Source organism: Nanorana parkeri, unplaced genomic scaffold (genome assembly GCF_000935625.1).
Source record: "Nanorana parkeri isolate BGI_ZX_2015 unplaced genomic scaffold, ASM93562v1 scaffold1562, whole genome shotgun sequence".
NCBI classification, from domain to species: Eukaryota; Metazoa; Chordata; class Amphibia; order Anura; family Dicroglossidae; genus Nanorana; species Nanorana parkeri.
Window position 1 is genome coordinate 148,397 of NW_017307830.1, and position 18,128 is coordinate 166,524.

Consider the following 18,128-nt stretch of genomic DNA (forward strand, 5'->3'; position numbering starts at 1 on the left):
TCTGTACTCGCAGCCTTCCTGAGTCAGCCGTCACATGTGGACCCGTACAGAAGATTGAACGCAATACTGAGCTCCATCTTCTGTGTTGGAGGTGACGGGTTGTTGTTAGCCCCTGTGTGATAGCAATAACGTTAAATGGAGAAAAAAAATTGATAAAAAATAAAATAAAAATCAATTAAATAGAAAAAGTGATACAAAGAAAAAAAGTAAATAAAAAGAGTGATAAAAAAGTAAAAACATAAATAAAATACATTTTTAAAAAATCATTAAAAATCAGGTGACCGCACTGACCAATGAGAAGCGCTTCTTGGCATGGTTAAATGCGGCTTTGATTAAAATTATTTTTGCATCAGGACAAGTAGATTGGGCCCCCGCTTTAGTCCTTGGACAACATTCCCATACCCCTGTATTTGGAACCATTTATCCGTTGATTGTGGAGACTACAGAAAAAAAAAACAACATAACATAGTTCTTTGTAATAAACAATGAATATGGGGCAGGGTGGTGCGAGATATCAGGAACAGTAATGAGAATGAGATATAGAGGCAGAATGCAGAGAAGGAGAATGAAATGTAACACAAAGCCTCCACCCCATCACAGTCTCTGCAGGTAAAAAGTCTTGCCTAGGCGCTGCAGCTCCTCTCGGTACTGCCGTTTCTCCTCCTCTAACAGATGTCGTAGCGCCGCCCTGCGGGTCTGAAAAAATAAAAAATGTCACAACGTGATGACATCACAAGACGTGCCGGACAAGGAGGCGGGAACACCGGAACACTCACCGGCACAAGCTCCTTACTGGCCATTGTCAGCTCCTGGAGACCCTGGACATGGCGGGCCCTCTGCCTACGAGCAGCGCAGGCACCCCGAGAGTCCTCCTTCCAGTCGTGCATGCCAAGCTGCACCCGATCCCTGCGCCCACCCCCAGGAGAGATTATAACATGGAGATTATACAGAGTGTTACTCGGTAGAAACTGTTATATGTGATCATTATATTATACAGGAGTGACATCACCGCCCTCCAGATAGAAGATATATTATACAGGAGTGACATCACCGCCATCCAGATAGAAGATATATTATACAGGAGTGACATCACCGCCCTCCAGATAGAAGATATATTATACGGGAGTGACATCACCGCTTTCCAAATAGAAGATACATTATACAGGAGTGACATCACCGCCCTCCAGATAGAAGATATATAATACAGGAGTGACATCACCGCCCTCCAAATAGAAGATATATTATACAGGAGTGACATCACCGCCCTTCAGATAGAAGATATATTATACAGGAGTGACATCACCACCCTTCAGATAGAAGATATATTATACAGGAGTGACATCACCACCCTTCAGATAGAAGATATATTATACCCTCTCTTCCCCCGCCCCCCAGTTCTTTTATAACAGGAGACAGACAATTGTTACCGTTTAAGTTGCATCTCGGCGATTTGGAGAAGATTGTTCCTCTAGAAGAGAAGAAAGGAGTTTAGGATTTGGGGTGCTGGAAGGTGATTTGGGGTGCTCTTATTGACCCCTCCCCCTCACCTCGGTGGTGCTCCTGGCATCTTGCAGGGTTCTTGCGGCGCTCATTCTCAGTGTCTGTGGATAGAGAAGATGTCTGTGACATCCAGGTACAACCACAATGTCTATTCTGCCCCCCTGATCATTCGAATCCGAAATAACATATTGGCCGCCGGCGAGCTCTGGGCAGGCTGGCCACCATCTTTGAGTATATCTTGGTATACACCAAGATGGTGGCGCCCGAACATACAAGCGCCGCCATCTTGGTGTATAATAAGATACACTCAAAGATGTCGGTGCGTAAAGCGCAGAACGCGCCGGGGACCGGCATGGCCGCCGCTTTTTCTGCATTTTCAGCGTGCGGTTTCGGATTCTGAGGCTCGTTGCCTCCGAATCCGAAAAAGCAGAAAATTGTGTTTCTTTTGATGAAACGAATGGAAATGATTTCCGTTTCCATTTGTTTCTTCAGAAAACACATTTTTCTGCCACGCACATGTCTACAATTAAGTGTTCATTTATTGCTGTCCCTCATATGCAAGCGCTTTCGGGGCCACACAGGGTCCCCATCATCAGGCTCAGAGATGACCTCTCTGAGCCTGATGAAGGGGAGCCTGCTGAAGGGGACCCTGCGTGGCCCCGAAAGCGCTTGCATATGCCGGGTAAATAGACACTAGACATGCGCACTCGGACGCACCTGCAAATTAACGAAAATCCGTGAATATACTAAAACGATATGCGGGCATATCAAAATTTGTTATCAGAAGGCCGCCATCTTGGAGGCGGGGTGCATAAGTCACATGACGCCACGTCACATGTGACGTTATTTGCAGAACGAGCGACGGTCAGGTATACACCATGATGGCGGCGCCCACATATTCAGATGCCGCCATCTTGGTGTATACCAAGATATACTCCAAAATGGCGGCATGCATGCGCAGAACGCACTGGCGGCCGATACACGTCCAAAACAAAATTTTTTTGCCCTGCACATGTCTAATAGACGCCAAACATGTCAAGCCTTAAAATTGCTTGCGTCTGTGAAACTGCAAAAAAAAACTACAATACCCCAAATTTCCCATGGGTCACGCTATTGCTATTGAAAATTGCGCCACACACATTACATATCGCGGCGATATGTGGCGCAGTTTTCCTTTTTACACATAGGTGCATAATTGTTTTATATGTTACTTTAATTATTTTAATTTTTTTTACACTTATCTCTATTGTATCACATGCTATCAAGCCCCCTATGTAATAGCAATTATAACGTGACAGGTCCTCTTTATGGAGACATCAGGGGGTCTTTCACCTAGGGACCCCAAAGAAGCTGAGCTCTGCTTCCCCAGCTTCTTCTTCTGGCTCTGAGGGCCGGAGACTGTGCCCAGTGACACCGGAAGTGATGTAATACATATCACTTTTGGGTCCTGTGATCGAAGGAGAGATCAGCGGCTAGAAGCCTGCTGATCTCCCTCCGATCTGTCAGGGGAGACCCGCTGTGCTGATCCCGGGCGCGCACAAGGGGACAGCGGAGCACATGTTAGGTATCGCCGTGTGCGCCAGAGTGAGAACAATCATTCTAGGGCCTATTTTCATGGCTCACTCTAAACTGATGACCTGGGTTTTAAAGCATCGCTTATGGACAATTTTGGGTACCGCCGTTTTTCACCCTATCACGCTCGTACGCCATTTTGAAGCTTGACTTCGTTGGTATTGACTCGGCCCAACGTCATCAAGTAATCTTCAGGCCTAAAATGTGCATTCTAACATGTGTGCACAAAAAACACAAAACTGGCGCTGGCAGGGAAAGGGTCAATGTAAAATTCCTAATGGGCCAGGAGGCAAATGCCCCTGTAGTGCGAGGGCCTGATTGGATAGATGAGGTTGGTCCTCATAGTTTTGGTAAAACGAAAGTTTATTGTACAAAGATTGTGCTGTCAGATTGTAACTTATATATTTAGTATGTGATATAAATAATGTAATCCTTCCAATACTCACCCAGACACAATGTCACTCTTCTTCTTCCGCCACAACTCCGTTACTATGGAAACTGTAAACAAAAGCCGTGATTGTCCCAGGTCACTTTTTTTTTCCTACTTTATTGACATTCTCTTTATGGACACAATGAACAGGCGAGGGCAATGATCAGACCGGATTGTCAGGGGCAATGTATATTATATAATATACCTGGAGAGCGGTGATGTCACTCCTGTAAATCTTCTGGAGAGCGATGATGTCACTCCTGTAATATATAATCTATCTGGAGGGCGGTGATGTCACTCCTGTATAATATATCTTCTATCTGGAGGGCAGTGATGTCACTCCTGTATTATATATCTTCTATGTGGAGGGCGGTGATGTCACTCCTGTATAATATATATTCTTCTATTTGCAGGGCGGTGATGTCACTCCTGTATAATATATCTTTTATCTGGAGGGTGGTGATGTCACTCCTGTATAATATATCTTTTCGCTCTATCCTCCCTGTCATGACTCGGTGCAGGAAAAAGTTGTCCCGAGATGTTGTGGACCAGTAAGGGGAGGACTGGCGGGATGCCTGGGATCAGTGGCATCAAAAGAGGGGTGCGACACGCATCCGGGTTACACCAAAATGATTGACAGTCAGTTTGGGGTCACCTCCTCTGAAAAGGTATGAACCGAGAGTCCTGCAGTTGCTCGAGGGAGAGGAGGGGACCCGGTGGCATACCTTATCCCGCCGATTGAACGTCTTCACCTCTCTTGGTGATGGACGCTGGCAGGTAACAGCGGTACAGCATGTGACGTCATAATGTGCATACGTGATTACGTCACTGCGGGGTGTCACCCTGTACCCACACTGGGTGTCGCCTGTGCCTGGGATTATCCGTTCTCACATCTAATCCCAGCCAGGGACAGACTGAAAGTTCCAATGACTTCAGAAGAGTGATGTACCTAGTCTTCCATGAACATGTCTCTTCCATTGTATAAAGCTACCTTTGCTCGTAGACAGCAGCCTGGGAAGTTCGGTGATATGGGACTGTTGGCTAAACTTGCTGGACTGTAATGTATGACACGGTTATCATTGGTTGGTGGAGGTCGGGTTGGGATTCTTGTTCAATATTTTGCTTGTTTCTATCTGTTCTGTGCAACTAATTTTCTGCCCCTATATTAGGTGATTCTTTATGTTGTTGTTTATTTTTTATTGTGTGACAAAACTTAATAAACAGAATTTCTAAAAAAAATAAAATAATTGTAGGCCATTTTGTTTTTGAACCTGGAAGCCCAATCCAGATCAGATGGCCCTCCTGCAATGCAGGGACAACCAAATTGCCTGAAGGTCCAGAATGTTGATCAGAAAACAAGATTCTTCCAACATTCAAGTTCCCTGCACTGGCTTTGTGTTTAGGACTACTCCCTAAGCTGACATCCTTAATGAGGATCTCTCAAAAGACAGATTCCTGAGCCTTCAGGCCAGGACAACCTGGTCCTTGGTGCTGGACAAATCGCTCTGTCCAAGGACTGGCCTTATCAGAGTACATACTGTTGTGCCGCATGGGTCTGGAGTAAACTGGGCAAATGGGCTGAAGGTGGCTACCATCAGTCCCTGGACTCACACAGAATCAAAAAGTCTTCTGTGAGTCTGGGTGCAGAGGGGTAGAAGTTGCTCCTGAGTGAAAAAAAACTCTGGCTTGAGCTGTGTTGAGGACTAGAGCTAGATATTACCATGCAGCAGGGTCTGGGCTAGGTTGTTCACAAGACCTCATGCAGACTGTTGCCTAGACATCCCACAATGGGAATACCGAGGCCACCTAGACATCCCACAATGGGAATACCGAGGCCACCTAGACATCCCACAATGGGAATACCGAGGCCACCTAGACATCCCACAATGGGAATACCGAGGCCACCTAGATATCCCACAATGGGAATACCGAGGCCACCTAGATATCCCACAAGGGGAATGCCCAGAGAGCACAGTAACGCCAGAACTTTGGTGTACAACCAGGATTCAGAAGATAGGCCAAATGGCAGGGCCACAAACTGAAAGTATAGAGAGACCACAGCAAAGAAGATTTGCTGCTGTGCTGGAAAGATGGGCACATGTAGATACAGATACTTGATGTTGAGATGCCAGAACATCTCCCTAGTGGAGGTAGAAGATCTCCCTAGTGGAGGTAGACTATGACAGACCTGGGGGACTCCATGCACATTTCTGGGCCTGACTGAAGACACTTTAAATCCAGGATAGGGTGAATGCCTCCTTAAGGTTTAGGAACTGTGAACAGGGTGGAGCATGACCATTGAAATGGTTTTGTGGCAGGGACTGGGCGATGACACCCTGTTGCAGTAGACCCACTATGGCTGTATGGAGGTCTGCGATGATTCTGTGCAGCAACACAGGAAATTTGGAAGTGATAAACGGGGAGGTGGCTGGGAGCAGAAATCTGGCTTGTAGCCCCAAGCCTCCAACATGCAGGCTGTATAGGCTTCCGCAAAGGCTTACCTGATGTACATGACCCTCATGTGTAAGAAAACAGAAAATTTGCATTCCAAGATATGTGGCCGGTCTGCAGGTCAGATTTGGGTCAGGGCTTGGAGTTTAAAGCTGTGGAGAAATGAAATTAACTTTTCTTGACTTACAGACAAGGGATTAGCTGTCCCACACTGATATTTCTTCGGCTGAGGAACAGGAATGCACTTGGCCCCTGTGGTATCCTGGATAATGGAATCCTGAAGAGGCGTTGTCCCTCGAAGGTCATGTGGAACAAGCATTTCTAAGACACAGAGCTCAAAGTCCAACACTTTAGCAAAAGTATACCGCCAGGAGACTCAGGCAGGAACTGAGACAGGAAACTTCAAACACTCTACAGTCTACACTGTAGCTCAGAGCAACAGGCATATGCTCTATATGCACCATGATCAACAGCCATAGTGATCACATCCCTTCTAATAGCCTTCAGCCAGTCAGTGAGGGTCTGACAGAGCAAGGTCACAGCAAAAATATTGCACAGCAGGACCTGTCAGAGAGCACATGGCCCCGGAGAGGCCTCCAGCTGTTGGGTCCTTAAAAGACTGGTGCATCCACCACCAGAAAGGTGAATGCTTTTTTAAGATGGGACACTGCCAGAAACACAGAGGGGCAGACCATTTTTCAACAAAGGCGCCCTCAAACAGATTTAAGGCTGATAAAAGCTCAGGAGGTGCAAACATTTTGTCAGGATGTTTCCAGTCTCAATAGCAGACTGGGAACAGCAGGTATACCAGAAAGGTCTTGTCGGTCTCAAGAGCCCTATAGGATCCTCGACTAGGTCAGTGCATTTAGAAGTGACAGGCTTATCCTGTAGCTTCAAGGTGGTGCATACCGCATCATAAAGAGCTCAAATGGTCTCCTTTAGTTCAGAAGCAATGGCAGAAGACTAGGACTCTTCAGAGGCAGCTTCCTGTGCTAAGGCCTGGAGAAACTCAGTGTACAGTCCTGGCCAAAAGTTTTGAGAATGACACAAATATTAAATTTTCACAAAGTCTGCTGCTTCAGTGTTTTAAGATCTTCTTGTCAGATGTTACTCTGGTATACTGAAGTATAATTATAAGCATTTCATAAGTGTCAAAGGCTTTTATTGACAATGACATTAAGTTTATGCAAAGTCAATATTTGCAGTGTTGACCCTTCTTATTCAAGACCTCAGCAATTCGCCCTGGCATTCTGTCAATCAACTTCTAGGCCACATCCTGACTGATGGCAGCCCATTCTTGCATAACCAATGCATGGAGTTTGTCAGAATTTGTGGGGTTTTTTTGTTCACCCGCCTCTTAAGGATTGATCACAAGTTCTCAATGGGATTACGGTGTGGGGAGTTTCCTGGCCATAGACCCAAAAATTTTATGTTTTGTTCCCCAAGCCACTTAGTTATCACTTTCACCGAACTGTTCTTGAATGGTTGGGAGAAGTTGCTCTTGGAGGATGTTTTTGTACAATGCTTTATTCATGGCTGTGTTCTTGGGCAAAATTGTGAGTGAGCCCACTCCCTTGGCGGAGAAGCAACCCCACACATGAATGGTCTCAGGATGCTTAACTGTTGGTATGACACAGGACTGATGTAAGCGCTCACCTTTTCTTCTCCGGATGCCTCAATCGGAAAGGGGATTCATCAGAGAAAATGACTTTACCTCGGTCCTCAGCAGTCCAATCCCTGTACCTTTTGCAGAATATTAGTCTGTCGCTGATATTTTTCCTGGAGAGAAGTGGCTTCTTTGCTGCCCCTCTTGACACCAGGCCATCCTCCAAAAGTCTTTGCCTCACTGTGCGTGCAGATGCACTCACCCCAGCCTGCTGCCATTCCTAAGCAAGCTCTGCACTGGTGGCCCCCCGATCCCGCAGCTGAATCAACTTTAGGAGATGGTCCTGGACTTTCTTGGGCACCCTCAAGCTTTCTTCACAACAATTAAACCTCTCTCCTTGAAGTTCTTGATGATCCGATAAATGACTGATTTAGGAGCAATCTTAGTAGCAGCAATATTCTTGTAATTTTTTCATCATAATTTTTTGTGCAAAGCAATGACGACTGCACGTCACATGTTTCCTTGCAGGTAACCATGGGTAACGGAGGAAGAACAATGATTTCAAGCACCACCCTCCATTTAAAGCTTCCAGTCTGTTATTCTAACTCAATCAGCATGAGAGTGGTCTCCAGCTTAGTCCTTGTCAACACAAGTGTTAATGAGAGAATCACTGACATGATGGCAGCTGGTTCTTTTGTGGCCGAAATGCAGTGGAAATGTTTTTGGGGGGATTAAGTTCATTTTAATGGCAAAGAGGGACTTTGCAATTGATCTCATCACTTGTGGGGTAGAATGTCTCCAAAAGGGCAGCAATTAAAGCCTAAAAAAGGCTGTAACCCGTAATGTGTGTCCTCCTGTAGGTGGCAGGATACACCATGTGTATTGAATATCCGGTGCTGTGTCCTTCATTGAGCTTTAAATGACCCAGACTCCCATCATCCCTGAAATCCAGCGGCTACTTCAGCAAACCTGCTTTCTAGTTTACTTTTCTGCATCGGACTGTTCTTCCTAGCGGTCTCTCATATATTACTTTATTGTTACGTCCTTTGTACAGTGCTGCAGAGGACGGCGGCGCTCTACCAACACACAAGTTAAAAAAAAACAAAATGATGACAGAACATGCAGCCGTGTTTTCATTTTATATATACAAGACACATTTATCCATTAAATTCAGAACACAGTACAAAAAAAAAAAAAAAAAAAAAAAAAAAAAAAAAAAAAAGAAAAAAAAAATAGAAACCACGTCAAGTGATGATTCATACAATGCAGAATTCATAGCCATCCTTCCCAAAGGTAGACGTGGGCGGTGACACGCCTCTCTGCCCCTTTCTCACCTCTGCAAAAAGAGGTTAAAAAGGGGGGAAAAAAAATACCAAAAAAAAAAAAGTAAGACCAGCCCTCCCCTAAAATAGCAAACATTTCATAATTGCAGAAAAGGGGAGAAAAAAAATTCTATAATTGCTTCGATCTTTTGCAATGTCCTTTGTGGGAGACGGCGGCGGTTAGTTGGACCCCCAGCTGTAGCTGCTGTATGCCGACTTGCTTGCCTGAGATTTCTGCGGCATGGAGGCTCCTTGGGTGCGCTGTCCCGAGGCGGTCTGTAGAAAGAGGAGGGAGGGGAAAAAAAAAAGCAATGTAAAATCGTATCACGGGGCGCAGGTCGTTCCAGTGGTGACAAGTACAAGCAGAACCTGCTGCTCTCACACAGTACAACTTAAAGTGGACTTGTCACCAGATACAGGTTTCCATGTTAGGTGCAGCATGCTAAGCAACACTTCTACTGTACTACTTCTCAGAGGTCCCCTATACTACTTCACAGAGGCCCCCCTGTATTACTTCACAGAGGCCCCCCTGTATTACTTCACAGAGGCCCCCCTGTATTACTTCACAGAGGCCCCCCTGTATTACTTCACAGAGGTCCCCCAGACCAGGCCATCAGCCGCATTTCCCTACAGGAATGCACCATCTTTGTTCAGGCATTATCCAGGGTCACAGTCTACTTCCTGGACAGAGATGCTGTCATCTTTTACATTACCTTTGACTACGCTCCCATAGCTTGTTCTGCGTGCACTTGTCAGCACAGCACCACCATAACCACACAAGTGCAAAACCACAACCGATGATAAACCCAACCAATTATTACCGAGAGAACAGTGTATTGGGTACAGTGGGCACGGTTCACACTTCATAAGAATGCAGGAACCAATGAAACTTGGCATCATGCACCAGACGCCTCCCCCATCCGATGGCAGTGATTGTGAATGGATGGGTGCACGGCGGGAGTGTCTGTCTGTGCACGGGAGCTTGTCACCAGGTGATGGGGTGCAGGAGGTGCAGAGTCTAAAGACAATTACCTGGTCATTGTTCAGCAGCTGGCAACACAAAATCTGCAAACATGGCAGCTGGTGCAAAGGTGGGCGGATATGTAAAATAAAGGGATAGACTTTTAGCATGAGAAGGTGTGGGGGCAGTCGGTGCCAACCCCAACGCTAATGGAGGGGGGACAAGGCAACCTGACCAGCTTCAATACCCTGTAGTGGTAGAACAGTCTTTAATGCTACAGCCTGTCAGTGATATCTCCAGGGGAGTCCCAAAGCCGGGCGTCACCCGGAGCAGATACCAGGCGACACCCCACTGTGACGTCATCGCGCATGCGCGGCCATCTTGCTGATGGACGCAGGCAGAGAGAGGAGAGGTCAGTCACCCAGCAGGATAAGGTATACCGCCAGGTCCCCTCCTCTCTCCCAAAATTGTCGGGCTCTCAGTCTATGACTGAGTGCCCGACTTTTCAGAGGGGGTGACACCAAAATGACTGTCATTTTGGTGCCACCCGGGTGCGGGCCCACCCCTCTTGTGACGCCACAGGATATCGCTACCATGTTTTGTTTTTCCGAAGGGCTTGGGTATAAAACGGATTGCTCTACTCAACAGGAGATTGCAGCAGTGATGTATATAGCGCTATGACTGTCTCACTTTGCCCCCCTAAAGATCTGATGTATGACAATGATCAACGAGATCTCCCCCTGGCTTCATTCATAAATCCCTAGTTTATAAACAAAGCCATGTGATCAGAGTGTCACCACTCAAATTGCAATTGCATGGCACTGTTAATAAATTGTTGGGGTCAGTGGTTCTCAATATCTATAGTCAGGCTGCCAGCTATCAAGGGCCAACTTAGGGTACAAGAATAGGTCCAGGATAGTTAAATGGAGCTTCCCTAACCCACATGAGCACCATCAAAAACCACCTTTAAAAACACTGCAATGTCATAACATTCCTACTGAATGTCTAACTTACAAGAGCTGACAACACTCTCTCTTAAAATTGCTTATGCCTAATCACTACCTTCCCTTGGGCACCCGATACATAGATCTCCCCAGGTGTGTATGCAGTGACTAGTTTTTGTGCTAATCGGTCACATGGAGCCAAACACTATACTACAGAGATCTCCGCCAACAACATGGCAACCCATGTCCCCCTGGGGCTCCACTGTACAGAACTGAAGACCGTCCTAGTTTTTGTGCTAATCTGTCACACGGAAGCAAACACTAGACTACAGAGATCTCCCCAACAATATGGCAACCCATGTCCCCCTGGGGCTCCACTGTACAGAACTGAAGAGGCCCACAACAGTGAAGTATGCTACATATATAGGGCTCGATTCCTACATGATGGATGAACAGCCACATTGACTGGAGGGGTTACCTGGGCATCTTGCTGGAGGTGATGGTGGAGGATCTGGGAGTGAGGTTGCTGATGTGGTGCCAGGATGTGCATAAATGGAGCGGGAGGGTAGGCAGCAGCTGCAGCTGGGTTGATCGGACCTGCGCTTGCCAGCGCCGAGGGCAGATTGAAGGAAGTAGCCGGTGTGCCGGTGTGGAAACCCTGCTTCTCAAACGATTGCTGAAAGACGGCAGACACGTTATGATGGATATGCACAAAATTAGGGGAAAAAATAAAATAAAAAGATGCTTGGGTGGGCTGCTAACAGACTAAATTCCAGAATGCCCCACAAGTATATCCTCATCAATGCCATGATGCCAAACACAGGCTGCAGCATCTGTAGCGGCGACAGCTAGCAGCATCCCATATATTTTGTACAAACATACAAAACGTCACATAGATGTCACATGACTACGTACCTGCGTCTTGGAATAGACAGAGCCAGATATATCAGGGACACCTGTATTACTGGAGGTAACAGACACACCTACAAAGAGACCACATACACATGGTTTGTAGTTAGGATGTAATTATGCCAGTAATACAGGGCAAGGTAATAGATTCCAGCACATTGGGGTATATGGTATACAAGTTACGGTGGTGTCCTGCCTACGTTAGCTGTGCAGTGCTCCTGAATAAAGCGCTACGTGGTCACACCAATAAAATGGATTTCCTCTGGTCTGCTTCAGCAAATCCACAGTACTTCCATTTATCAAGCATGTGAAGCGTGGACTTTGAAAGGGCCCATCAGTCTGTGAGCAGAGCACACACACCAAACTCCAAAAATACTAGGAGTAGGTAATGAGTAGATAACGATGGGTGGTGATGGGTAAGGGCAGAATGGGAAGCAAATAAAGGACAGAGAAGCTGGAAAATGACAGACATACAGCAGCAAGGAAGCTGCAAAATCAAAGCAAAACGAACACAATCAGGTTAATGGTGGCCATGAAAGTAGTAAAAATGATTGCGTGAACAATTACAATCCATTTGATTGAGAAATGATTTGTAGCTAATGCACAAGACCGTATACATGATGTGGGAAGTGGATAAAACAGAGATAAGCCATCACTCCCCAAGGCTGTCTAATGGCTCATCTCCCTACAGACAGAGCTGCACATGTGCAATTAGGATAACAATGAAGCAGATATCTGACTATTCACTACCAAATGATCAGATTCCACCATTTATGGCAACATGTGGAGCAGGCAGGAAGTAGCCTCGGGGCAGGATACAGGACCAGGGTTGGTTCAGGAGCTGCAGCACAGACGTAGGACTGGGATGAGTAAAGGAGCAGGGCAGGCCAGACCAGGAAAGAGGACTGTGGCAGGTGAGGGAGCAGCAGCAGGACACGGGTGCATGAAAAGCCAGGAAGCAGCAGGATGAGGATGTAGAACAAGAAGGTGGAGAGGAGGAGGTAGCACAAGCAAAGCTAAAAGGAAGAGGGAAAAAATAAATTGCTGGGAGGTCAGAATTTTTATCAAAAGAGATATGCAAAGTTTCTTTTGCCCAAAAAACAAATTCTTCCACTCCCCCAGCAACTTTTTATTTTTGTGTACGATGCATTGGCTGTACAGTGTACACATCCAGCCCATTCAAGGCATCTCTAAGATGCTGTGAGTCAGCCGAGACCTGTAGAGGGTGTAACTCCTACGCACAAATTACATTGTTAGTTGCCACCATATGGCCGAAGGGGACTTTTAAGAACCAGGAAGTGGAGATGGCGCTGAGGGCCGAAGATCAATCCAACAACAAAGGGTGCACTTCTAAGCAGTGATGTACAGATACTAGTATCGGTGCAGATACCGAGTATTTGGGCGAGTACTCGTACTCACCCAAATGTTCTGATACCGGAACTTCCGGTCAGAGGGAGATATCCCTCTGACCGCAAGTGCCTAGGGAGCATGGAGCCAGCTTCCCAGCCAATCATGAAGCTGGGTAGCACGTCATGACCTACCTCCCGGATTGACTAGGAAGCCGGCTTCACTTGTTGCTAGGCAGCCTGGCTTCCTAACCAATCAGGAAGCCGGGCCGCACGTAATGACCCGCCTTCCTGATTGGTAAAGCAGTCAGACTGCCTAGGAACAAGTGAAGCTGGCTTCCTAGCCAATTAGGAGGCAGGTCATGATATGCCGCCTGGCTTCCTGATTGGCTAGGAAGCCAGCTTCACTTGTTGGTAAGCAGCCTGGGTTCCTAACCAATCAGGAAGCCGGGCGGCACTTCATGACTCGCGTCTCGGCTTCCTGATTAATCAGGATGCCAGGCAGCCTCTGCAAATGAAGCTGGTGTTCTTTCACAACAACACCGGCTTCACAGACAATCAGGAAGCAGGGAGACGGGTCATGTTCCGCCTCCCGACTTCCTGATAATCTGGTCACCGGTACTTGGTATTGGCAAGTCCTGAGAAAAAAATATCAGTACTTGTACTTAATACTGAAAAAACGGTATCTATGCATCCATACTTCTAAGATGCATACTTGCACATTAGGACAAAAACAAAAAAAAATTCAAAGTGGTTTACTTCCGTTTTAACCAAGGGAAGATAGGAAATATCACTTAAAAGGGGCCGATAAAAGTCAAGGAACAGCAGGACAGCTCACTAGAGCAGCAGGAAGGGGAAGCAGGAGGAGCGAAGGAATACAAAGAATAGGAGAATCACAGAAGGGTAGATAGGGGAGATGGTAGGACAGGCCGAAGGGGAGATGGTAGGACAAAGCAGAAGGGGAGATGGTAGGACAAAGCAGAAGGGGAGATGGTAGGACAAAGCAGAAGGGGAGATGGTAGGACAAAGCAGAAGGGGAGATGGTAGGACAAAGCAGAAGGGGAGATGGTAGGACAAAGCAGAAGGGGAGATGGTAGGACAAAGCAGAAGGGGAGATGGTAGGACAAAGCAGAAGGGGAGATGGTAGGACAAAGCAGAAGGGGAGATGGTAGGACAAAGCAGAAGGGGAGATGGTAGGACAAAGCAGAAGGGGAGATGGTAGGACAAAGCAGAAGGGGAGATGGTAGGACAAAGCAGAAGGGGAGATGGTAGGACAGGCAGAAGGGGAGATGGTAGGACAAGGCAGAAGGGGAGATGGTAGGACAAAGCAGAAGGGGAGATGGTAGGACAAAGCAGAAGGGGAGATGGTAGCATGGCAGGTTGGGAGAAGGAGAGGGATAAGGTCATGCAATAAAGATGGAGGAAGGCAGGGGACATGAGGAGGTACCTGGCTACAGGATTAAACAAAGCTGGAAGCAGAGAGAGCACTTACCAGCGCCTGGTCCATTGATGCAAGCAGCAGCAGGTTTGCTCTGAGCAGCAGAAGCCCCACTAAATGCACCCTTACAGAAATCCCCCACGATGGACACCTGGCCCAAGTCCTCAAAGCCTGCGAACAGACACAGCCCTCAGCAAGAGAAGGCAGCCCCCATCCATCCACCAACACAGACACTGGGGGAGCACACCATCATCATACAGATAGACCTGTAGAACTCATTGCATCCAAGTGACAAGCACGCACAACATACGAAAGCACGGACCACCCTCTCACTGCTTCCAACACAACCAATCCAATCAGCGCAACTCACTTGACATGAATTTACAGACATTATTCATCTTTCAGACGGGCCCCGACTTAGGACCCCGCACAGCTAGTCACCTGCTGCTGCTCGGACCACCAGCGGGGGGCAGACGCTCTGCTGCAGGGAAGAGTTAGGAAAGGCAGGGGAAAAAAAAAAAAAAGAGCAGGGAGGAAGGGCAAAGGAGGCATTCACAGCTATAGGGGGTGAAAACCGGTCAAGTCACTGCTAGGAACCAACAAAAGTGACAAAGTCTACGTCATTCGTCTTACCGGTGTTGTAAGCGTGAGAGCCGTAGCTGGCCGCTTGTTGGAAGGCGCCAGCTGAAGTATTGACCCCAACATTCACCGCGTGTTGCTTTGATGTAGTAGGCGCCACCTGCAGGAAAGAAGGGGACAGAGGGACTCATGAGGCCAGGGCTCTCTAGCTCCGTCCTAGGGGCAAGGCACAGGCAAGGGCAGGCAGTGTACAAAACTTCTATCACTTTGCAGCCAGGCGAGACTTTTTTCGACTCTATCCTGCCCTAAAACACAGCTCCACAGAAAACATACACAGCAATTAAATCCACCCCGCCTTTAGCACATACGGAGCACAAATTCCCCTCCCACAATCCTTAGCTTGCCAAGAACAAGTTTTAGTCAGCTGCCATTTCATAAACACGAGCCGATGTTGGGTTATCTCTGAAGCCAAAAACGAGAGCGGGTTCGGCATGCCCCGTTCGTGACGAATTAGATTTCCGGTAAGCTGCAGCCATGTTGAGTTGTTGGGCAAGCTTAAAAAAATGGCGCACTGCTGCAAGGAGAGACACAAAGCACAGGCAGGGCCCTACACCAGGACGGCAGAGGATGGCCAGACAACCCCCGTGAGAGCCTCACGCCAAAAGAACCAGTGCCAGACACACAGAAGGCAGGCTTATTTCACACCTCGTACAGAGGATTCTGGGACGTACCTGGGATGGATCGCCAACACACTGGAAAGTCTCAGTTGCCAGCACGCCCGCAGGGTACCTCTAGTGGTATACAGGGAGGTTAAAAGGTAAGTCTCAATGCCTCAATTTTAGCGCCCCTTAGTTTCAGAGACTGCGAAAAAGTGTCTCATAGAGTTACCCAACAAATGGCGCAAGGCTATATAACAAAATAACCCAAATTTTCCCCTAACAATCCAGTAATGGTTTCACGCTTACATTCTATAAACATATCGGTAAAAACTATTTTAAAAAATGGTAACTTAGTAAGATTTCAACTTTGTTTTTTATTAGTATTCCAGTCCGAGAGTAACAAACTACGGAACCAAAACAGGGCCCACAGTTCCCCAACAGTAATAAGGAGGGCGGCCAATCTGACAGTTTATTGAAAACACTTTTATTAAGTACGGAGATGAGATATTTACAAATCAGGAAAAAAAAATTGATTTTTTTTTTTTACCAAAACAGGTTACAGCACAAAAGAACACAAAAGGTCAATGTCAGAATTTCAGGTGCAAAAAAAAAGCATATGGGTAATACGTGATTACATTACAAACAGTCTGCAATGGTCGGACGCGGCCCAGGTGGTTTAAAGGTTTAGGTTTTTAAAGGGAATCTTTCAAAAACATGCAAGTCTGTCCGTAGTGGGCCAGTTGGCAGGTCTTCTAAAAGGAAAGATGGTTATGACGGTCACAAGGTGGTTGGTTAGGTGTCTCAAATGCTCCAGTTAACTTCAGATGTCGATGAGCAGTAGTTAAGATGGGGTTGGACCAAATTTCAGAAGCCAGCTTGCCAGTGTTCCTAAAAGTAAGCCTGCACATGCTCCCTTCAGGATACAGACCATATTTGATGCGTCAATAAATAGACAACATTGATTACTTGGAATGCCAGTGTCTATGTTGTTCTGCATATGCTCCCTGGCTCCTTAACCTCTTCTTGCTAGTGAGAAGGCCCTTTAAAGATCGCAATCATGTGATCATTGGCACAGTGATTGGGAGTCTGTCCTAGCTGTCTGTGATAGTGTTGGGGGCCCAGACTATGCTCAGAGCACAATACAATGACACCAGGCAAATGCAAATTTGTGGCAGCATGGCATAAGGCCCACCGGCGGCCATGCTACTACATATATGCGTACAGCCGGTGTTAAGGTAGGAGCTGCATGACAATGCGAGGTCCACTTGTCAGCTAGGCCCCTTCCCGCTTAGTTAAATAACCACTACATTAAAGCAAAGAGAAAACAAAACATTGGAATATAGATATTAAAAATCCCTCACCTTCTGGTGCACTTAGCCAGGTGAGGGCGATGTCACTGAGCCTTTTCCAGGATCCTAGAAAAGTTGGGGATCCCAAATCTGGAGAGAACACGCTCCTTCAAATGGACAGGGGTTTTGCAAGAAGGCCCAATGACTCAATCTCACGCAGACTAGCGCAGCAGAAGTGGTGGTGTAAGGCGAGTATTCTTTTTTTTATTTATGTAGGTGTATGGGGAGACGGGGGCTGACTAAGAAGCTTTCATGATTAAATTCAGTCTTCCCTTCAGTCTTACACAGTTGTATAGGCTCCTCACCTGGACCAAAATTACTTACTCTGATTCCCCCACCTCATTTCCTGGCTGGAGGATGTTAAGCATCATCCAGCCTGACTGTCCCTGGCCTACCCCTTTCAAATCTTAAAGGTTCAGCATCACAAGTGTTACCTAGAGGGGTCTGCATGCAAATACAATTTTGCCTCAGAACGCCCTTTCGCAGATTGACATCTGCCCATCAACGCATTGTGATATGTACATAACTGGTTAACATAGAACCAGCTTTATAAAAGAATCATTACACATGATGTTACAAATCTTTGATCTCAACATTACCTTTAAAACCTCTCACTTCCCTGCAACACCTCAACTAGAGCCTGACCACCTATGTTCCAACAAAGGCATATGTCCGATATGAATGACGTTGGCACAACAGTGGCGTCACAAGCATAAAGGTCATTCGGGTCATCACTGTATGAAAACCAGAATGACAGCCTGACCCAAGCTGCTTCGGCAAAAAGGTTGGCTAAGAACGAGATAAAACAGCTGGGTATGAAAATTTAGTTTTGGGGGCCACGAGATGTTAACATTTGCCTGGGGTAGGTTCTACAGAAATTTTTGCACAATTAAGAACGCCAAAAATGCGCCGCTTGTCCCTAAAATCGATATGTAAATCATTTGTGTGTGCTGAACTAGGCTTGGCAGTAGCAACCAGCCATGTTAGTCACACATATATACAATTTGCCTTTAACATTCAGTGAAGTACTGAACTGCATGGGGGCCAGAACATAGCAAAGGT

General features: G+C 46.7%; 1 protein-coding gene across 1 annotated transcript in view; it reads right to left on the minus strand.

Annotated features, from left to right (window-relative positions):
• Positions 1-9,028: 9,028 nt before the first annotated feature.
• The window catches only part of UBAP2L (ubiquitin associated protein 2 like), a 40,601-nt gene continuing 31,501 nt past the window's right edge, over positions 9,029-18,128 (minus strand). The window contains exons 24-27 of the mRNA XM_018570588.1: positions 15,113-15,218; positions 11,702-11,769; positions 11,265-11,462; positions 9,029-9,157 (exon numbers count right to left, since the gene is read on the minus strand). Of these exons, the coding sequence (XP_018426090.1) occupies positions 9,062-9,157; positions 11,265-11,462; positions 11,702-11,769; positions 15,113-15,218 (468 nt within the window). The 3' untranslated portion in view covers positions 9,029-9,061. The remainder of the gene's footprint in view (positions 9,158-11,264; positions 11,463-11,701; positions 11,770-15,112; positions 15,219-18,128) is intronic.